This window comes from Falco punctatus (genome assembly GCF_963210335.1).
Source record: "Falco punctatus genome assembly, chromosome: 3".
In the NCBI taxonomy this organism is placed as follows: Eukaryota; Metazoa; Chordata; class Aves; order Falconiformes; family Falconidae; genus Falco; species Falco punctatus.
The window spans coordinates 91,071,503-91,094,702 of record NC_137582.1 but is presented as its reverse complement, the minus strand read 5'-3'; the positions used below and the strand labels follow the sequence as shown (position 1 = coordinate 91,094,702).

At 42.8% G+C, this 23,200-nt stretch overlaps 2 protein-coding genes across 2 annotated transcripts in view; both read right to left on the bottom strand.

Moving 5' to 3' along the window:
- Window positions 1-781: 781 nt before the first annotated feature.
- Window positions 782-20,932, bottom strand: LOC308061089 (uncharacterized protein). The gene is made up of 17 exons (XM_080380634.1): window positions 20,706-20,932; window positions 19,487-19,635; window positions 18,496-18,605; window positions 17,876-18,053; window positions 16,710-16,847; window positions 15,509-15,626; window positions 15,125-15,267; window positions 12,442-12,609; window positions 11,147-11,542; window positions 9,327-9,794; window positions 9,157-9,247; window positions 7,746-7,921; window positions 5,620-5,757; window positions 4,750-4,867; window positions 4,008-4,150; window positions 3,081-3,248; window positions 782-2,317 (listed from the first exon to the last, which is right to left on the bottom strand). Exons 4-17 carry the CDS (start codon window positions 18,041-18,043, stop codon window positions 1,916-1,918), a joined length of 2,835 nt encoding a protein of 944 aa, XP_080236760.1. The 5' UTR covers window positions 18,044-18,053; window positions 18,496-18,605; window positions 19,487-19,635; window positions 20,706-20,932; the 3' UTR covers window positions 782-1,915.
- Window positions 20,933-21,342: 410 nt separating this feature from the next.
- LOC308061088 (uncharacterized protein) overlaps window positions 21,343-23,200 on the bottom strand; it is a 29,906-nt gene continuing 28,048 nt past the window's right edge. Inside the window, exon 15 of the mRNA XM_080380633.1 lies at window positions 21,343-22,643. Within this exon, the coding sequence (XP_080236759.1) occupies window positions 22,242-22,643 (402 nt within the window). The 3' untranslated portion in view covers window positions 21,343-22,241. The remainder of the gene's footprint in view (window positions 22,644-23,200) is intronic.

The window sequence follows — 23,200 nt, the reverse complement described above, 5'->3', positions numbered from 1 at the left end:
TAATGAACACTGAGACCAAAGTAATAAAGAAATACATGAGCCTCTTCATAAAGCTACACTGATTTGTACTATTATGCAAGGTTTTATCTTTCTTCTGATCTCCTGGGAATTACAGCATCGTGTGTCTTGCATTTAAGCGTATGAAGATAAGGATGTAATTACAATGGAGTTTTTGAGCTTTACTTAGTCAAAACCCCTCTGTGGCAGTGGAAGCTTTTGTTTGCTTAAAGGCTGAAGATGAAGGCCTAGAAACCCAGAACTGTTGCAACGTCAAACCACTACAAATTTTCTCATGGATTCTGTGCTAATGTTTTTCTCACTTATTTACAGAGCCTCGGGTTTTCAAAGCATTTAGCACAGAAGGGGTTACGTTCACATCTGCCCTCTGCAATACACACTCTCCTTAACAAATTTACCAGAGCCTTTGCAACTGAGGTGTTGCTAACACATGGAAGTATTTACTAATGTACAGACCAAGAACTTGTGTCATTTCACGTAAACTGTTGCTCTCTCCCTCTGTTCCCTGTAGGTGCCAGCAGCTGGGGCCATTACACCGGGCAAACTGATGGCTCACACAATCATCTCTTCTACCGAGTAATTTGTTTCTCAGTATTTTCACCTACTCCAAACAGGCCAAGGCCTTTATACAGCTGACCACATCTGGCGCACCAGTGGTTTTCTCTGCAGCTAGCCTTCAGGTAGACGGTTACTTTTGTACTCAGAAGTTTCCATTTTGAACACAGTTTAAGAAATAAAGACTATTATTTGTTGTTTGAAGAAAGACAAAAAGCATATACAGCTTTTAATTCAACAAATTATTGTGGCCCACTTCAAACTAAGGTTGTACAGGTAAACATTACGGTATCCAAGACATACATGATACAAGCAAATAACCTCCAGAAATAAACACAGAACACTACCAGTATGTAATTACAGTGGCTCCCAGGCATATGGCTGTTGTATAGTTGTGTTACAGTTGTAAAACTCAATGGAAGTCAGCTCAATAAATGTCGAATCCTTGTAGATAAAGAGACGTATCAGACATTTACTGCAGATTATACACAGTCATCCTCTGCAAAGCTGTGTGGCCAGCATCTAGCGTTGTATTGAAAGCTCCTGAACATGCAGAAAGGCACCCATTAGCTTCTAGCACCCAAAACCTCTTAAGCCCCGACACATTTTCACGTTTTCAGTAACTAAAATGGCACCACACTATACATTTTAAAAATCTCTTTAAGCATGTCACCTGAAGTTGTTACTCATTTATCCTCCTCATTCAAAAGCTGTGTTGCAAGTTTTTTGGCTAATAACTGGAAGGGGTTAGTTCTGTTTAAATAGCTTAATCCTTTCTCTATTAATAGATGTCTCTAAACAAATGTTATCTGACCTTCTATTTCACGACAGAACTGGGTAAACTCAGCTGTTCAGGAACATGCCTTTTGGTGCCTGGAAGTATTTTGTTCAGGTATTTTTGAAAAGCAAGACTTCAGGGGAGGAATAGCTTTACAAGAACATCCTAGTATACGTGCACAAGAAATGACTGGATTATTTTAAGTTACTACAACAGGGGGCTGTCAACACACAGAAACCCATGCAAGGATGCATGCAGGGTGGTCCTGTGCTTTAAAAGACAAAGATCCTTCCAAGAGTATTTCTAGTCAAATTTCAAAAGATTTCTTCTGCTACAGCTAAGATTTTCCTAGTTATTAAAGATGGTGTCAATCTCAAGAAAGAAAAATAAATTACCCCTCAGTTTCTCTGGGATTGTATTAACGGGAAAGGCAGAATTTCAGTCAAAGTTACTAGGAACAGGAGCATTAACTTTCTACATCAAAACTTTCTACACCCAACCCATTCAGGAGCAAAGCTTTTATTAACTACAGAAGGAACTGGTCTGCAAATGCTAAGTTCTCTTTTATGGAGAAGTATATCTGCCAAAGAAAAGTATGCTTTGCGTTGGGTTGTGGCGAATAAAGAAAAGGAAAGGATGGTCAGCATTGAAATCTTCTTCCATCACCATGCAGAGCATAGCAATGCCAGCAGTAGCAGCTGCAGCTTCCGTGCCTTCCTCATTCACTTCTACAAAAGCCTTGTGGACAATTTTAGAGAGAAAGAGGTCACGTGCCCCTGACATTCCTGACAAGTTAGCCTTGCCACTGTCAAATACATCCAACAGGCCCATAGCAGCTAAATCTGATGTAAGGTCATAGCTTTCCTCTAGCTTAAACTTTGGCAAACGCACATGAACGTCAGTGGAATATAGATGCTCTGGACATGTCCATTCCTGGAGTTTCTCTAAGGTAAGCTGCTTTTCCAGCTAGAATTAAAAAGACAGAATTTGTTACCTATCACCAGTGTAGAAATATTTCTACGTATATTTCCATTTATATATTTCTACAATATTTCAGTAACATTTACAAGGCTTTACAGAGCACTATGCAACTACATAAAAATGACTATACCCTTGTCTTTGATGGCTCCATATAGATCAAACAAATGCTACTAAAATAAAGCCGAATCAGTGCAGTTTTTACTTTACAAAACAATGCAGACACTTGCTTCTTGCTGCAATGTACAGAAGGGAAAAACATGCACAGACTGCACCCAAAACCAGTCATTCTTACTGTTTAACCTAACTAAATGGAATTATATAATTAAAAAGAAGTAACAAAACCCATCATCAGAGAGCTCAGAGAAGCTGATGTTTTCCTGGTCATTTCATGGAAAACCATCTCACTACTTCAAGGCTAAGAAAATAAAGATTTTTAAAGGTAATGAAAGAAAAGTTTTGTCATGAAAAAAACAAGCAAGGCAAGTTAATTCTCATGGTCTTTGTTTTCACAGTCTGCCTCATGGTTCAGTTCAGCAAGCTGAAGGACACATGAACACAAGTTACAAACTGTAACACAACTTCTCTTCCTGATGCAGCACCTGCACTTATACCTTATTGCAGTGCTAGCAGAGCACTGTCTAAAAATATGCTTGCAGATACTGGCTCTGAGAGCATGGGTTCATTAAAGCTTTAATTTGGAATGGCTGAACTTATCCATTAAATAACTGCATTAGCCTAGATGGCTCACCTTCTGCAGTCCAGTGGAGTCATCTTCAATGTCATCAGGTAACAGGATGATCATGCTAAGTTCTCTTCCATCATAAGGCAGCTCTAAAACACGGATCTTAACTTCAGGGATGTACCCAAAACAAAATTTCTTTTTCTGATACATCATTTTCACTGTCTTTCTTTCATTCTGGATGGATAAAAGGTACCAAAGTAACAGTTAGGAAAATACTAATTTAAAGAACTGATAGAAAACAAGTTAAAAACTTCATTCTTGCAAAACCTCTTGCTCCATTATATCAGGTGATTATAAAACTGCCTTTGTCAGACTTCTGCCTGCCTGTTTAATAACAGTTTTTTCTGAAAGCATAATGAGTTTGTATCACATTTGGTTCTCCTTTGGCTTCTACAGCACAGTCCTTGCAGAAAGCAAAACAATTTCTTCAAGTTGCTATTCCTTTGTATTGCTCTAGCCCCAGAAATTTCATCAAAAGTCAACAAATATCAACTCTGTTCAACATAAAGCAGGTGACTATATACAGTATCTTGTTAACACAGGCAGAACACAGAACAAGAAAATGGGGCTTAAGCAAAATGTGCTATCATTTTAGTACTGCTACCTAGCATCACAAACAGGCACAGTTCATAGCAGCTGAAACTGTTAGATGACACAACTCTGCTAGGCACGGGCAGGGTCCTAATCTATAAGTGAGAATTGTCTCTGATACTACTCCAGTAAGTGAGACAACAAATAGCTTGCTGAAAACAGAAAAATACTAAAATCCATTTAAAACCCCTCTTTCAGGTGAACTGAAAACATTCATTAAAGATGTTCTACTTGGTTTTTTTTATTATTTTATGTGTAAGCAACGCTTCACTTTAGCACATTATTTAGTACATTATTTGACCTTTTTGTTAAATAAGTACTACCAAGGTGTATCTGTATTACCTTATTTAAGCGAAATGGCATGTCAGTGGTGTCAGCTTCTCTAAATTTCTCTGCCCAGCTTCCTTTGAAATAAATAGCATTCACCAGTATGAGCCTGGTCGTGTTATCAACTGAGCCTTCAGACAGCAGATTAGGGATTTTACCTGCAGAGAGGGCAGAAAAAAAAAGTCACAACAAAATCTTGTAATAATTTGATGGCATATAAAACATACACGAAGAAACTCATGCCACAGAAATACTACAAATATAAAACTCCAGTCCATTCCTGCAATAAAGCATCTTTCAGTACCTGTTCTCTACTTCACCATACTTTTTAGTAGTACACACTACTATAACTTTTGATATACAGTACTTTGATGAAAATGTAATATTTTTAGCTTAAATTATCATATGACTCATCATACAAAAACTAGAAAACACCCACATTTAGAATTACTGGATTTAGAAATGTGTATACAACATGGGCTGGGATGGTCTAAAACAAGTTCTTGAACTCATGAGTATAAATCTATGTTTAGGCATCTCTCCTGGACTCATGGGCCTGAACACAAAGAATGGAAAAGTCTCAGGACTTATGGAACTATTGAAACGTCTTGCTTAGGTATTTTCTGGTTCTGTCAACATATCAAGTGAATATCCCAGGACAAAATTAAACAGTTCTAAAGGCGGCACAAAACAAAAACTATTCCTGCTCCCCAAGGATGAAACATTGCCAATTACTTTATTAACTAAAGTCATTTACCTTCAGTTTTCTCCTCTACCCACTTGTTAATTTCTTTCCTGGCTTCATCACAAGCATGAAGGAAGTCAACTGCAGCCAAATCAGCTCCATATAATTTCTGAGTGTTAGTCAGGAAACTCTGGATTTTGAAATGATAAGAACAGCTTTCATTTCATGCAGATAAGAAAACATCTCTTTATGATGTAGATAAGGTGCACTTCAAACAGATTACCACTCGCTCTGAGGTGGGGCTCTAACAGTGCACTGCCTGGGGGGTTCTGCCACATATACAGCTGATGGGGTGCTTACTGCAAGTGTTGCAATATTTATCTGTCATTCTTCTGAAAGAGGCTCAAGGGCAGCTAGGATAAAACAAAACTCTCTGAAAAAGCTGAAGAGGGATAAAAATAGCAGTCTAGGTGCACACAAAGGTATAATTCACTGGTGAAGAGGCATATTGTTTAGACATGTTGGGCATCCCCTCCCAAATAAATACAGTGTTTTCAAAAATATTTAAGTAATGTGGTACTAGACCAATGAAAATCCTAAAAAGCTGATTGCAACAGACACAGAGCTACTTGCATCTTAAAAAGCTGGTTGCAACAGAGTGGGATGTTACAATAGTTACTAAGAACCTAGACGAGTGATTTTTCTCTTGAGCCCAAGAGCAGCAGAACAGAACAAGGAATGAAAAGGGGTTGCTATGTAACATCCTTTAGGTGAGCTGCACAGATGCCTACAGATACGGAATGCATATGCATGTCTGCAACACTTCTGTCAACTGCCCAGCAACATTTAAGAAAGAGGCCTAGAAATATTTCTACTTCATAGTAACTCAGCTACATTTTCCCACCAGGTTCCACCACACCATCATGATCTGCACCAACGTACCGGCAAGAAGCTGTAGGACTTCTCTCCAAAAAGCCGACTGGCAAGCCGTAAGAGATAGGGAGCATTGCTCCTGTTTATATCCGTAGTCAGAGCATGAAATCTCGAGTGAGTATCTTCAACTTTGTCAAAATGAAGCGTCTGAAATAAAAGAAGTGAACTAGCTGCTGCTAATGCTGTCTTAAAAGAACATACAGTATATCTATAGGGTGGGTCTGATCCAACAGGTAGGTAGGTTGAGGAGAGGAGGACAGGAGGAGGCTGGAAGCCACTTAGAGACTTCTGTAATGCTCAAAGAATGAATGAATTTGTTTCTTGGTGCTACACTGCCTATGTCAGTCATTTGTATTAAGCTCCTGGTTTATACGGAGTCACAGCTGAAGCTGCTGATCACAACCCCGAGTCCCATCTGTGTGACAGCTGCATGCCTCCCCTCTGTGGACTACTGGCTCCCAGGCGGGGACTGAAGAGAGACGATGCCATAGAGACACCTTTCTTGCTTCCCCTTTTGGCCCAAGGGAACCTGAGGTTTTGCTTTTCAGAACGTACAATCAAAACTAGCACAGGTGAGGTCTTAAGAAAACTTAGAACAATTACTTTTTATGGTTTTATGAAAATATAACTGCTTATATATACAAAAAACTGTATCATCTTAAAAAATCAAATGCATTACTGCTGTTTCTCTTTACCAGGACCTCCTTTCCCAGAGGCAAGCCGGCTAGTCAAGGCTTACAGATACAACAGCAGAAGCTGCTTGACCTCACTGACAGGGAATGCTAGACCAAAGCAGGGATGTTCACACTCAAACCACATATTTCTCAGCAGGGAAGACTGCTGTGGAACAGCCACTGGATTCAAAGGAAAGCCCTCATTTTATCTCACTGGGATTTTGGACAGGCCTCGCTGCCCACATTTATACACATATAAAAATACACCGTGTTGTACATATGAATAGCTGAGATAACACATCACAGAGGCAACTGACAATAGGAATATGATCACAGAAACAAATTTCTATATGCTTGCAAATGGCTCTTGACAGTCACCAGTCAGTGCCTCCATAATTAGCTGTTTTCATAAGTAAACTATTGTGGTACTGGAACATGCATTATTGAAGGTGACTGTGTCGAAACATGGTTTGTTTTTTTTACCCCCCCAAGTTCCTTTTGCATGATTTCTGCTGTCAGTAAGTTTATCCTAGGCGGGGCTGTCAGTTTGATTGCATGGAATACATGTTCAAAGTCTGTCTGTGCAAGTAGTGAGAAAATAATTTTATTGTCTTACTGAGTAAGCACAGAACCACTCAACAATATAGAACAGTTCCTCGTAAGTCCAGAATACAAAGGTGAAATTATTCACAGGCAAATACATGATGGTGACTGCAATGACAAGTCTCACACGCCCTTTTGCGCTAGCAAGCGTTAGCCTGAAAAAGGGGAAAAATAAGAGTGACCAAGTCCCTTCTGTGCAGGAGGCCTCAAAAGAAACTGGCACACTCCTACATACATAATTTTTGCAATTTATAATGAGTTCTTTTAAACTATCCTACCTGACTATGGTAAGAACAAGCACGTGGGCTCAGCTCCTCAGAGATACCCGAGCGCCTGGCTGTTACTAAGATACTGATACATAGGTAGCACTGCCAGGTATTATCATAGTTGTTACGCTTTAAATATAAAACTATTACCATTGTGTTTCTAACAAAATACACAGTGTTATTAGCAATAAGGGTACCATTGGTGACCTTGTATTACAAAGCAATAGTTCTTTGTCAAAATGTCTCATGAAAAATACTAAGGCCTTGCTGCTGGAAACACCAATCAATTTACATGGAGACTGATTAATCAATGTAATTAGTTTCCTACTTCAGGAATTAACAAGTGAAATTAAATGAGAAACAAGGGCCATAGCAAATACGGACAGAGGGCCCTGGAGCAGGGCAAGCAGGATGCAATGGGAGAAAAGAGCCTGAGGAAGACTCAGTGAGCATGACAGGAATCTTGTCCTGAGCACATAAAAATAATAAATACCCTCATTTCATCTTCCCTCCTCTAAAACACATCGATTTTTAATGTAAATAAAATATAAAGCAAAAGAGAATTATTTTTTATTTTTTTTTTTTTACTAACCTTCAGCACCTGGGCCTCTGTATTACCTTTGGCCCCTAGAAGGACCATGGCCAAAGCAGCAGAGACACTGACAGGAGAGAAGAAAATGTTTCCTGTTGGGTTGGTCTCATTAAACCTTCTGAGCAGATCAAGTGCGAATCTGCTGTTGGCATTACACAGGTTCTCCATGGTCGTAGCTGAAAAATAAGAGACTCAGTAAGGACTCTGGGAAACACTCTTCAAAAATCTAACCTAACCTCGTGTGACTTACAGAGTAAACATGGATTAACATGGTTGCAGCTGGGTATAGAAACAAGTTTCATTGTCAATGCATCTTCCTTAAAAAACCCAAACCAGTCACATTGAAAAAGCGGGGGTTTTCCATGTAAATTGTATATCCCAACCTTCCCTTTCACACCAACTTTAAATACATTATGTACAAAAAAAGCCTTCTAACTTTAAATTGGAAGTATGTGTGCTGGCAGAATTGCAAGTTACAGCCCTGGCATGCCTGAGAGCTCACCCACGCAGCTTTCCACCGCTCTTCTACCTGAACGCTGCACAGACGTTCACAGTAACCGCACAGGGAGATAAACACACCTTTCAGCACGCTGCCCGTCTTTCCAGCACAAACCACACCACAAAAAGGTGCCGATCTCACCCAAAGCTCAGATGCACACTTACCTTCAGCAGCGTAAAGCACCGCTATCTTCACCAGCCTGCGCTGTGGAGAACAAGTGAGCTACCTGCACACTGCATCCAGGTGCAAACACACCCCGTCCCAGCAGGGATGGGTGGCCCTAAATGCAGGCGCAGGGAGCCCGGGGTTTGTTAGCTGAAGGCGGTGTACCAGCTAGCGAAGGCAGAAACACAGCGCAGGACAAAGCTTCAGGGCTGACACCGCAGAGCCCGAGCGGTGATTCATTTGGGTGAGATGCTCCCTAGGAGGCCCTTGGAGCGGGGTGGAAGGTGCAAGGGCTGGGTCAGGTGCAGGCACCCACCCAAAGGCCAGCGGCTGTACCGCTTGGTGTTGCAAAACCTGCCTGCTCACCCAGCTCAGTCCTGCTTCCTTTTGGTCGCTTGCAGCAGGACTTTTGGATTTGGCAGCTCCTAGCTTGTTTCCTCAAGGAGTTTCAGATACAGGCACTCGTGCATCTGCCCTCAGCAACCAGGGCAGCGGCCCAGCAATGCTGTTACAAACACTGCGCAGACACAAAAACATGGAGGAGTTTACACCAGAGCTTGCGTGATTCCAGCACGGCCCTTCTACAGGAATTGCAAGATAACACTATCTGCTTCCACCGCCAGATGGACAAACGCCCCGCATCCCTGCTGTGCGGTTTTACCGAGCTCTCTGCCAAACGAACAAACCAACCCAAACGACAATACCCAAACCCAAACCCAAACGACTACTTTTACTTTCATTACTTACACCACCGCCCCGTGCCAGCGCGCCACCGCGCCACCGAAACCGGCCGTCCCGCGGTCCCCGCCCACAGGCTGCCGGAGGAGCCCCCGCCGCCCCGCGCAGCCCCCGCGGCCGCGGAGGGGGGCACGGGCGGGGGGGGGGGGCCGGAAACCTCCGCCCTTCGTCCCGCCGCCGCCGCGACCGCGCTGCCCATCCCCAGGACCGGCCCGGGGCTGCCCCGAGACCCCGCCGCTCGCCTTGCCTGCCGGGGCGGGGCCGGGGCGGGGCCGGGGCGGGCTGGGGGGGAACGGGCTTCCCGGGGGGGCAGCGGGGGTCGGGGGGCAATTGAAACCCCAAACCCCACGGCGCCAGCGGTGCAGCTTTGGAGTTCCTTTGCCTGGTGGGACGGGTGCACCGGGGTAGCACATCTCTGCCTTCCTCCCATCACGTGCTCCAGTCACCCTCCGCTTCGAGGTCGCAGTTGTCTTTACTTCTCTAAGGTAAAGCAGTAACAGCGCGCAGGGCTCCCTTTGGCGTAACCCCCAGTTTTTTCTCCAGCAGCCCCAGGAACACACCTCACCCACCCCAGCTTCGGGTGCCCAGCAGCAGGCCCATACCCAGAGCGCACAACATGCACACGGGTGACTACACTCCCCCCACCTTCAAATAATGCTTTTATGTTCCTCACCTGAGACAGCCGAGTTACACTGTTCACAAAATGAAGCATAGAGCAATCTAGCACCATTTAGATGATGGCCACCAAGCCCTGGTTGGGAGTAGTGCACAAAAAGAAGAGGCAGCGCTGCTGTCCTGCCCAGATACAAACATGGGGCTCGGGACCCCCGTGCTGCAAAGGCTCTTTGCTGCAGACCCCGGCAAGGCCAACCCCAAAGCCCCTGGTGACCCAAGGGAGCACCTGAGGTTCGCAGTATTCAGAAAACGCAAAGTTTAACAATCAATTCCCAACAAGCTACATAGAAGCTGGTTGTACTCTGTCAAGAAATAATTGTTTTCTTCATACTACAGATTTTTAAAAAAATGCGTAATGTATGGTTGTGGAAACAAAAGAGGCCTACAGCACTTAGAGTTCTTTTATTATTTCAGGAACAGAAACAGCAAAACAGATCACTCTATTAGGAATGCTATTTCAGCTATGTCTTAAGTTTAACTGTTCCATACCAAAAATGTTCAAGAAACTATGAATAGGAAAAATATATAACAATACAGAAAATTAAAGCTTTGCCATTTGAATACTGCATAGGCACCGTTAAGTTTTTTCATTACATTCTTCGTTAAATGACTAGAATGAGGTGATAGGTAATAAACCCAGGAGTCCTGTGGTGATAAAACAATGATCACCACCCCATGAACACTCTATAAGGACACCTGGTGTAAAGACATAATTTATTCCCATTCCTGCCTAAGGGCTTTTTCAGTTATTATCCAAAAAACCACCTGTCTAGTCAGGGTGCTTAGCAACACTTGGAACAGGCTGCCAAAGACTCCTTTCATCTCTAGGGAATGTGTCAAGACATTACATGGAGGCATCTGGAGGACAAAAACAAGAAAGGAGAAAAAAAAAAAAAAAGGATGGTGGTGGGAGGAAAAAGGAGGAGGGGAGCTAAAGATGTGCTCCAGCCTCATCAGAAACAAAATTAACTTCCGTTCCTACAAGGTGTCACTGCCTGACAGCCACCAGAAGTGAAGGTGTAATGGGAAGTGCAAGGACAGATGAAGCATTCACTCAGCAAGTGGGAGGTTTCTGCTGTCAGCAAGAACTTAAGACACCTCTGTGCTCAGGTGCACAGGGCAGGAGTCGTTTTACACGGCAGTCGCTGTGTATGGCTAAAGTGGCTCTGTTACTCTAACCAAGCCTGAGATGAAGACCACAGAATTAGATTCAGACACAGGTGAAAGAGACAATTAGTGCAAAAAGAGTAGCCCTGTTCTAAAGGAACAGAAAGTTACTGTGTAATGGTGGCTCTTCTGCACAGACACCTCCTTTTTAGGGGGAGCAAAATCTACCACAGAACAAAATGCTGGAAGTTTTGTTGTGCCGGATGAAGAAGAGGAAGGGATGATCAGCAGTGAATTCTGGAACAATCATTGAACAGCGCAATGCTACCACTGCTGCTGTGGCAGCTGCCGCTTCAGTGCCTTCTTCATTAACTTCCACAAAGGCCTTGTGAACCACTTCAGAGAGCGCCAGCTCGTTTCCAGCTGAGATTCCCGAGAAGTCAGCCTTCCCCAAGTCAAATGCGTCAGGCATTCCCATGCTTCTCAGAAGGGGTTTCAGATCATAATCTTCTTCCAGTCTAAATCTGGGTAAAGACACCCTCACCTCCGTACAGTCCATCATTTCAGGATTGATCCAATCTACCAGCTTCTCATACGTAAGTTCTCTTTCCAGCTAAAGAAAACCCCAAAATTAATATAATTAAAATGAGAAGAGATTCAGTTTTACACAGCCAAAAGTCAAGATTACTGTGTTGACACAATGCATAACGTGCTTATTTGTTCCAGGGTTTAGAGTGTCTCAAGCCAAAAGTGCAAGTTACACTTTCCACCAATCACTACAACTCCAGCTGACATCTATCCCATATGCCTTTTAGTAAATACAATAAGGATCAGGGTCCCTTCTGCATAGTTTACTTTGATAAAACATGTTACATTGGGCTTTTTCTTACATACGGGAAGCAAAGGCACAGCTGAACTGATGACAAGGTCCCAAAGAAACTGAACCCAGTTCTTCTGATTCTAAACCAAAAGATCCTCCTTCAGGTTGACTGGCTGATGAAAAAAGTGTGCTCACAATGCTCTCTGCAGTCAGTGTTAGAAAACCTTATTAATAAATTCCTTGTCCAGAGCATGAAACAGCCAAAACTTGCATATCTCCACCACAGAAGAAATCCTACACTTCCCCGTGAGCCTGTTTCCAGGCAGTGGGCCAGAGACAATCTGCCAACTGTTCAGAACAAATCTACAGGACAAGCTAGAGGACTTCCTAAGAGCTCCCCCAAATCCCCCTGACCTATACTATGCCTTCACCATAACCACAGCTAACCTCTGCTCCTGAGGAAGGTCAGGGCTTCTTCCAGAGCTTCTGGCTAAGGGAACGGCACATAGCTTGACCAGCAGTGATACAAGGCAGGCCAACCACTCTGGGGGCAGGGACATGTGGAACATTTCAGCTGGTGCTGGGCACCAATGATGTACAGCTTTGGAACTGAACTGCTAGTCTATATGCAATATCAAACTTCCTTCCCTGGAAGGATACAGACTGTCTCTGCATTTAGCTCAACAACTTACGCTTTCCAAGCCAGTGGATTCATCCTGGATTGCATCAGGGAGCAGGATGATCATGCTGAGCTCATTACCAACATAAGGGAGCTCAAGGATTTTGGTCTGGAACTCCCCAATATAGGTCATATTAAAGCTATCCTTCTTGAACATCATCTGCACAGGTTTGGTCTCTTTCTAAAAATAAAGAGATGTCAACAGTTAGTACTGAGCTAGTATGCTGGTCTCAAAATAGGAAGCAGGCATCCAGTTACTCAGGGCATTTTAGAATTTGACTCAAGAGAACTAAACACACCACAGTGTACAGCCCCACCACTGTCTTCTGTAAAGCGAGAGGTAAGGATCTGAGATTTGCTTTTTGATTACTGATGTGGAAGTGTCTGTGTGAGGTTTCCTTTAAGGCAAAGGGGAAAGACACATATTTGCTCATTTAAGAACTACTGACAAGCACTAAACAGAGCTGGTAAGAAGCAGGGCCTGTGTTCCTCTCTTTAAATGAACACAAAGTAATTTCAATGTAGTTATTTTCATTTTAGTCCATGCAGCTCCAAGTGCTGTTACAAAGAGGAATTAAAATATTTAAAAGTTACCCTAAAAACACTAAGAAAGTGAGAGTTTTAATTTTAAATTTAATTTTCAAATTATTTTGAATTCTTAAAAGTCACATGGATGGTGAAGAGGGGAAAGATTTTTCTTCCCAATTTCATTCTCTGCTATCTCCTTCCATTTTCACATGGAGCATCAGCTACTATTGTTTACATCATTATTTTCCTCCTTTTTACTTAAGAGTTTCATTGCTTTCTCCCTTAACTTCAGGAGATAACCACACAAGTAGGTTTTTGTCTTTAAAGCCCATTAAAACAATGCCCACAGAAAATACAGCAAAAATTAATTTGCAGCAGCAATGACATATAAAAAGGATGGATAAGCAAAGAAAAGTCCACACAGCATGTGTAAATCATCCAGTGAGTCATAAGAAGGGCAAGAGTCACAGAAATAACGTCACAGGATGCTGGAAATGCTCCTGGAATGTTAAAGCAACTCTTTGCTACTGAACAGACTGCAAAATAACTAGCTTAGAACTTCAGGTTACACCTGGGATTTCCAATTGCTCATTTGATCCCACTCACAGACTTCTGCAGCTCATCCGTGGCTAGTCATTAGTAGGATGAAAACACAAACTTAAGTCATTCAGTTTTACAAGGAGAGAGATTCGCAGTTGCTTGCCTATCTGAAAGTGAGTTCCTTGGGTAAGCCAAGAAGGCAGCATTCCCCAACCCTACAGACAACTTTCTCCAATATCTGGATGCCAAAGACTCTTAGATATAAAAAAAAAAAACAAACAAACAAAAAAACAAACACCCCACCCCCCCCTCCAAACACTGTATTTACAAAGAAAAAGGTAATCTCAGAGCTAGCCTGGGCCTTATTCCAGGAACATTAAGATTTAGGTCGTAAGCTCACCACAGCACAGCATCCAATACAGAAACATCACTGAATTTGCCTCCCCAGGGGGAGGGAAAGGAAAGAGTCCTACGCAAATCTGTAAGCTTGGGCTTTCTGACATCACCACAGTAAACTGATACCAAACCTTCCCGGCGTGGTAGCACTACACAATATTCTATCACACGTCAAAAGGCAGATTATTTGTCAGTACTACATGCTGTTGGCGTTGTATCTTAAAAGACGGGCCCGAGGTTTGCATTGGTCCAAGAAAAAGAAAATGGAATAGTCTATCTGGATACTCTGCTAGCTTTTTTCAGCGTGTTTCAACAGTGAGAGGGCAAGGTGTCAGGAACCAAGTCAGTCCAGTGATTTCTGAAGCGCTGTAGTAGGTAGTACGGGGTGAGCAGTAACATTCCCTATTTGAAAATGGTTATGAGCACTTTCAAGCATACTTGGGATATATTTCACCACTGCAGGACAGACAATTTGAAGTCAGGCATGAGGGCTTCAGTTTTGCGTAATGTTTGTTTTAAGCAGGTGAGTTAAGGAAGTCATGTTACCAGTTCTTGTTAATGACATCTGGAAGCATACCCCGAGTTTGAGGTGATCCTGAGGGGCAGCCGTGGCCTGCTAGTAGCCAAGTCTTCCTCAATAGCACTGATCTACTTCTAAAAGCGAGAGAGTAAAGCATGGAGGTCTTCATAGGAGATCTTCCCCTCCTCCCCATTTATTCTGTATCAGTTTAATGGTAGAAATGCAGCCAAAAAAAAGCGCATTGACTGAAGAAGACTTAAATTTAGAAGTTTCTGCACATGTACAAGTGCTCCTTTTCTGCCTGCATTCTAAAGGAAAATTCTTTTCTTATCCACACCAGTTTTATGCTGAAATAATCCAGTTCACCAACTTCTGTGAAATCGTTTACAACTCTCAAATAGCCTCACAGCTTCATGTGACTGTTCTCTTCTGTTCCATTTTAAATTCTGTAACTATGTAGAGGGTTTACCTCTCTCAAACAAAAGGACAGAATAAAACAAATATTTGTTATTCTGAAGTTTCTAGTAATTTTATGAAACTTAACAGGAACTAAACAGAGTGTTCATATTAAAAGAAAGAGGGTATAAGGAATTTCATACAATCTACCCAAGGTAATCTGCTTGAGTGATTATTTTTTTATTCAGAGTTAAATGTATTAATTTCCAAGTACTTCAGAGTAACAGCGTATTGTCAGCATTCTAGCACATCATACCTTGTTAATTTGAAATGGCACTTCTGCTGTTCTCTCTTTGCTGAACTGCTTTTCCCAGTTGCCTTTGAAATAGATGGCATTCACCAACACAAGTTTTGTCAGGGAACTGAGAATCCCCTTTGCCAACAGGTTCTGAATTTTACCTTTATGACAGATAGAAAAAAAACACCTCCATTTTTTTAACAGTTTGACATGTGTCTACTTATTATCTAATATGGTATCTACTCTGTAATTAATACGCAATAGGTAAGAGAATTATGTACCAAACAGAGCAAGAGTTCAATGTTTGGGACTTTTTAATTGACAATGTTGTATCTTGAAATAGCTGTTTACCCAAGCCATGGCTGTCATTAAATACAACAGGGCATTTTGCAAAACACTCACCTTCAGTTCTTTCCTCTACCCAGCCATTTATTTGTTTTCTGGAATCTTCCCAAGCATGCATGAAGTCTGTTTGTTCTAGTCCAGCATTGTAGAATTTCTGACTCAGCTCTATAAACGACTAACACAGACATTCAGAACAGCTTTTCAGCAATATATTTTACTCTCATTTAGCCACAGCTGATTCTTAAATACACTGAGAAAATCTGCCCGCTTTCCTCCTCCAGCTTCATATACAGCCATTAAAGTCTGACATGTTCCTTTAGGTTTTATACCACCTATTTGAACTAGGAATGGTTCACTGTATGTTATTAAGTCAAATGGCTTCTTTACTATGCTACAAAGTTCTATGTGACTTAATTGAAAAAGGATGCAGCTAGTTTTGGGTTTGGGTTTTTTTGCTTCAGTGAGAGAACATGATTTTGTAAGCTTCTCTCGACATAAACTTCATTGTTAAACCTCTCAGACTAATAGAAAACTTTTAGTTCAGAATTTTTCTTAGGGAGGAAAAACCCCCAACTACTCTCTCATTTAATAGAGTTAGAACTTTATTACACAGATGCAAAGTTTTAGGAGTACAAGCCATGTAATTTTTTTATCTACTAGACAAATGAAACATTAGCATTCTTCATAAAAAGAACCACTGTAAATCACTCCCCGGGGAAAAAAGAAAAATAGTCTTACATATTCTTGCTTCTAGCGAAGCATCTAAAGGAACATGTATAACACAATACCTATTACCCTTAGTTAGATATTCTGATAAGGAAAATCTTAAGTCATGTACTCCTCACAGCATGATCTCTGGATGACTTACATAACAGAGAAAAACTACAAAATACTGCCTCTGCTGAAGAGCAATAATAATTCTTTGTTACCATATTTACATATAATCAAGAGGGAAAAAAAAGATACGTTAACCATTTGTCCTGCAACCAAAAAATATGAATGCATCATGGAACACTCAAAATTTACACTCCGTGGATTTTATAGTGCTTTGCACCAGCTGTGCATTCAGATCACAGGTTATCTAAAGGGAGCTTCTCCATCCAGTTCAGATACCAGGCTTTGATATAATCTATTACACTGGTAGGTCTCAGCCTAGAAAATTTGGAAAGTAAAACCCAAAGCTTGCCTGTTATCTCCAAAGTAAATAGGTAGGAAGTACCTTATACTAAAAACCACCACAAACTTAATGGTTACTTACTGAGAGAAACTCAAATGTCTTTTCTCCGTAAAGTCGGTTAGCCGTTCTCAGTATATATTTGGTGTCTGGATTGTTAATTTCAGAGAGAAGTGATTGATACTCATTATGAGCATCTTTGGCTTTGTTCAGAGAAAGCACCTGTAGAAAGACAAACATCCTCAGGGGAGTCCATGCCTTCTCTAAACACACATGCTTCAGCACAGCTGTGTTTTTTTAAATGACTCTTGGATTTAAAAACTGTGACTTGAAGCCAAAAGATTTTTCATCACACCTCCAATCTGGAGCTTATCATGCAAGTCACATATGATGCACCCAGCCAGATGATGTACAAATAATAAATTAGAGAGCAGAAGAGTCAGCAGTATTTAGTTTCCTTCACAAGCACCAGAGGATCACAGAGTAGCAGAGGTTGCAAGGGACCTCTGGAGCTCATCTGACAAAGGCCCCCTGCTCAAGCAAAGCCAACTGCAGCTGGTAGCCCAGGATTATATCCAGATGGCTTTTGAGTATCTCCAAGTATGGCAATAATATAATACAATTTTGGAGAAACTTTTATAGATTTAAATGAAAACAAAATGTGTTTATATCCCTCTTCAACTCTGCCAGAGTCAAACAACATAACAAAAATGACTGATTATTAATTTAATACTGTCAATTGCATATGTAAAAACTATGCCAAGCTGCATTTGCCATCTGATCAAGTTTTAAAAGCCAAGCTGCAGCTACTATTTTCACATACATACAGGGTGGATTTTTTAATATTTTATTTTTTTTTTAAATGTGCCTGGCTAGATTTTCTAAACATGTATAGTCTGATATTAAGCCCAGAGAAGATAGTAGAAGAAAATATTTTCTGTAGCTAGAGATTCATCAAACCTACAAAAAGAATCCCAGCTGCATCTTAATGAAGATCTTTCTGTCCCAAAAACCCTGAACCACAAAAAACCCTATAAAACAAAACCCAGGAACCTCTTCATACCAAAGGAAGCTCCCGTACACAAACAATAAAAACATACTGCTTACATATATATGAAAGGAAGATCTCTACTCTCTGAGACCACAATGACAATAATGGTTTAGCATAAGTGCAGGTCACAGACTATAATACAAATGTATTATTCATGTGGCCCTATCAAATTCAATACACTAAATTTATTTAGACATACCTTTGCTACTTGAGCTTCAGTGTTACCTCTTGAACCCAGCAAAATCATAGACAAAGCAGAAGAAATACTAAAAGGAGAAAAGAATAGATTCTGCCCACTTCTGTTCTCAAACAGCTTTCTTAAGAGATCAAGTGCAAAAGTGGTATTTGCTGCACAGAGGCTATCCATGGTACAGAACCTGGGACATAAAACACAAAACAAGAATGACTCAAATTTATTTGAATACAAACTGGTAAGTTATTTCTGTCTTTTACATTTTCCAGTTTAAACTATGCAGCAAATGTCATAATTAGGTTGGAAAATTATCAACCCAATGAAAAACTGATTTGGTGGAACAAGTACCTTAAACCCCATATTAAGCACTTAGGTTATTTTAGAAATGTATTGTTTGCTTTTGTATTTCAATCTTATATGCGTAAAGAGACAGCAATTCCCACTGGTGTCATTAAGACTTTGCATAAATAATACTACATCTTTTGAGACTATCAGATACAAGAGTACTTTTGGTTAGGACTTAATAAAACAAGTCTCTTTTGAGTTCACAAGGAAAATTATTTGCTGTTATAGGAAAACCAGAGCACGAAGTTAGGTATCAGAATGGCAGAATTACAAACTCTTACCTGCTTTCAGTCTATATATCTTCAGTATTACCTTCAGCTTACTTATGCGTGTGCACACCGTGTTTTAAACCTAACAGTCTGGCTGGCAGAAGTCAGAAGAATGACTCCACCTACAAGATTAAAAAAGAAAAGAAAAAAACCCCACACAACCCACCCACAAAACAGTTATTTGGTCAGCATGACAGATGACTAATTTCCTGCTGTAGTACAAAGCAAAAAAATCAAAGTCCATTTCAGTTCCATTTTACTGCCTGCAACACAGAAATAGAATAAAAAAACCTGCTTATAGATAACTTCATGGTACATGAACACTTCAACATGTGTAACTTGATTAAACCACGCATGTATAAAAGGAGCAATAAAGACTAGAATGCTAAGGTAATTACAGATAAGTATCACCGTCATAAGATATTAGCCAGCAGTAAAAGTTTCTGTGTTTTGCTCTTTCCTTAAGGTGGTGCCTAGTGTGAATATCTTGCTACAAAATACAAACCCAACCCCAAGTTCATACTACTGATTCATTATCTTAAATAAGTGGAAAGGACAGGTTTCTGCATGCCTGATTTCCTACCTAAGGAAATTTCTTGCTAGTAGTTTTGCTATAAACAGTAGGAACTTCTCTGTTTCTCTTCTCCCATAACTGTGGAGGGACAGGGGGACACACGGGACACATGAGTCAGGGATGGGACAAAGCACAGGCTTAGATGGAAACAATCCTCCTACTCTGTCTTAAACAAGTACTTTACAGCAGAAGTAGGAGGAGTAGGAGGCACTTAGCATTTTCAGTTCATGTTGGTTACAGTGAAGACCAGAAATTTCCTACTGTCCTGACAGCTGCAGATTGGTAGCAATGAAGTTTTTTGACCTGGAAGTCAAAATACAGGGGAATAGCGACAGCAGCAAGCAGTTATTATCTAGAAAGGTTTTGAAGGGCTTCCACGACAGGCAAGAATTTACAAACAAAAGGACACAACTCGCACTATTTGCCTACCTGAAAATCAGTGCATTTACCCAAACTGAAAGTTGTATTTCACCAGCTGGGACACCAGGCTAGGAATTGTATCTGTACAGTGATTTGTGCTTTCTCTGCAGCTCAGGAATACCAACGTAACTACCAATAACCTTCTCGTCTGAGCAGTTCTGGAGATGACACACAATGACCACACTTTAAGGAACAAAACCCGTATAATGCAGGCACGTATTTGTCAGTCAATTGTAAGCTGTCTGCTGCAAAACCCTCAGCTAACCAAAGAGTTCACTGATAGCAACTCGGGCCTCACTCTAGTCCCCCTGTGGGCTCCGAAGGTCTGTGGGAAGGCACCTGTGTGGAGGTTTCTGGATGCCCTGAGCCTGTGCATTCCTACCACAATGAATTTGAGGCATATATTCTCAGCAGTAGACACTTACGCCTTAGGACAGTTTATGGACAGAAATGCTGTATCTAGATTAAGTAGCAGTTAAGACATCTCGCCCAGCTACCGGTTTTGCTATGGGTGAAGCCTGGCCAGAGCAGGGTGCAGCTCTCCTCCAGGCTGTGGCCCAACCGGCACATCCCACCAAGACTATGACATGAATTAGCTGCCGGTAGATGCAGATGCCTCGGGGGAGTCACCAGCCACCTGTTTCAAATACAGCCAGAGGGGGAACTCTGGGTGAGGAACATGAAGGTGGTGGCCACCTCCACAGAGGAAGCTGCGTCTGTGGCACAGGCGCCCCTTTTCCCATCCTCTGACCCAAGGCAAGCTCTGTGAGGGGAAAAGAGCTTCATTTAGCGTTTGGGGAGTTGCAAGTGAGGTTAAAACATCTGCAGGGTAACATCGCCGACCGCTCCAGGTGACGGCTCCTCACACGGCGCCGCCCCAGGGGCAGGCGGGACAGGGGGTAACGCGACCCCTGCGCCTCAGCGGGGGCGGGGGGCAGCCCCCAACGTCTGGCGCCGTCCCAGCAAGCCCAGGACCCTCCTCCGCCCCCGCACCGGCCTTGGCACAGTAAAAGACGTTAAAACTCAACGTTTCCGCGGTGCAACTCGTACACATAAAAAGCGTTCCCTTACACACCGCTGCGACGCCAGCTGACGAGTAGCAAAAACCACGTCACGGAAGGGGGGGGGGGGGGATTAAAAAGCCATACAGCCTCTACTTTAAAAACACAGAAGTGCAAGGTTCCCAGAGAAAACGACACCTCCCAGACAACGGAGCCGCCGCACTCACCCTACGGGGCGCCGCGCTAGGCTCCTGCCGGGGCCCTTCGCTCTCCCCGGAAGCATTGCCGGGCTGCGGGAGGGCGGCAGCGGCCCCGCCCCAGCCTCGGCCCCGGCTCCGGCCGGCGGCGGCAGCCCTGCCCGCGGGGGAGCGCCGCGCCCCGCCCCGCCCCGCCCCGCAAAATGGCCGCCGCCCAGCGCCGCGGGCAGCCTTCGCGATCTGCCCCGGCCCTTGGTGTTTCCGCACGCCTCGGCCCGCCGCAGCCGGTGGTTCTCCGCCTCTGCCTCCCTCTCGTGGCGGAGCTGGCAGAGTGTTCTCTCTCCCTCAGTCCAAGCGCGGTTGTTATTCATATTAATCATTTTTGAAGCGGGGGTTATTTTGAACAAAAGTGAGCTGTTGCTGTAGGCGGAAACCGTATGGACTTGGCCCTCCTCGCATAACTGAGGGTCTGAGTGAGGCAAATAGCCCTTACAGAGGTGTATTTTTAAGTGTTTTCTTTTTTAAAAAAAGGGAATCTGGAGTGGCATGTGAAGCTAATTTGAGGTTAACTGGAGATGAAGGGAGTTGGGACGTGGAAGCAAGGCAAGGGGATGGCACGGGCGGTGGGTGTTGTTACAGTTGAATTTGAAATAACTAGAGTCCGAAATAAATTGACTAAGTATTTATTAAGACAGGAAAGCAAAAACAGTGCGCTGGGCGGCTGGGGAGTCGCAGCTCCATCCAGGCTCGCAAATTCCAACAAGTAACACAGCCCTTTTATTCTCAACTTCAAGGCCGGTTTAAGCAAACGGTTATGCTCTCAGCCCTGTAGCAAGAAGCTGTATATTACAAAACCAAACTTTTTACACTAAAGTCTAGACGAAGACAAAGGCTGTCATAGTAGCATGAGATTATGGTTTAGCATTGGCCTTGAGAAGGTACATCTCCAACCTCACGGTTAACAGTTAACTCTTTTCTTGCCAGACAAAACGTTCTCAAATCTGTCACAGCTAGATCATTCCTGTTGTTAAAACCCCCTTTGATCAGCAAATTACCCTGAGTTACCTGTTACAGGTGTGGAGGGGCTGCCTCCAGCCGTAAGGCAAGGGCCTCCTCGGGGCTGCGGTTGGCGTTAGGTACTGAGGCCACATCTGGGTCAGGGGCTCTGGTCACGGAGGTGCGGGGAGGGACTGTGTTAGCACGCATTTGTACACGCTGCCTTGGGGGGAAGGGGTAGGAATGCCGTAGGTAATAGCGGTTAGGACAGAGCTACCCTTGATGGCCATCATGGTCTGCATGACAGCCAGGATTGCTCAGTGGATGCAAGGCACTGTGCACTCCCATGACACGGCTGTGGTTGTCCCTTCAGGGTAGAAGGGAGGCAAGGAGGAGCTGTGCCTTGGGCTGTCAGGCGTGTGGTCTGATGGAGAAAGGGTTAAGGTCCTCCTCCCCCCCCCCCCCCCCCCCCCCGCCCCCCCAGTTGCAGTAGGAGTTTCAGGTTTTGGTGTTTGCCTCAGTGCTGGCAAGCGAGCATCTCCTATTCTGCAGGGCAAGGAGTTACACTGACTAGGGTGAGCAGAGTCTGCCAAAGAAGAGGATGGTTTGTGATTTGTTGTGTTTGATGAAGAAGAGAAAAGGGTGGTCAGCTTTAAAAGTCATTGTTGGTGCTTTTGATCTCAGCACCAGGGAACCTGTGGCAGCTGCTGCCTCAGTACCTTCTTCATTGACCTCCATAAAAGCTTTGTGAATAACTTTTGAGATGAAAAAATCCTTTTTAACTGACATCCCTGTGAAATCAGCCTGAACTGGGTCAAAAGCATTTCGTATCCCCATGCTGCTCAAGGTGGATTTAAGGTCGTAATTCTCTTCTAGGTTCAACTTGGGCAGGTAGAGATCCACTTCAGCTTTCATCATATTGGCTGATTTGGTCCATTCAGACAATTTCTCATAGGTCAGCTCTCTTTCCACCTGAAATGAGTTGAGGAAGAAAATGGTTAGAATGCAAAGGACAGAGACAAAAAATGTGTACGTACCAGTGTCTTAACACTCATCAAGAACATGTAAAACAAAGCCCAGCTACCAGCGATGGGTACAGCTGGAACATGTGCCATACTCATAGGGCAAGATCCTGCAAAGTGCTGAGTGGGTTACACTCTTGTTTATTTTCTTAAGGGTGGTAAGGTATAGGCCTGAACCCTCAGAGTAGTTCATTTTTTTTTTTTTATTTTTTTTTTATTTTTTTTTTTTGTGGTATGAAGAATATTGCTTTTTTGCAATATGTGACTTTTAATGATATTAATAGACGTTCGCTATGTGTGTATATGGCTAACTTTTCTCTTAGTAGTGTTAAATAAGTGGAATGCATGAGACCTCAGGTACAAATAAAAAGGTGTTTGCCCTGATCTGTTCCGAGTCAGAGACTGATACTGGCATGGTCATGTTGATACCTTCTGGGTCAGGGTAGTCAGCACTTAGTTTGAGAAACCACACCACAAAATATCAGGTGCAAATCCAGACTGCAAATG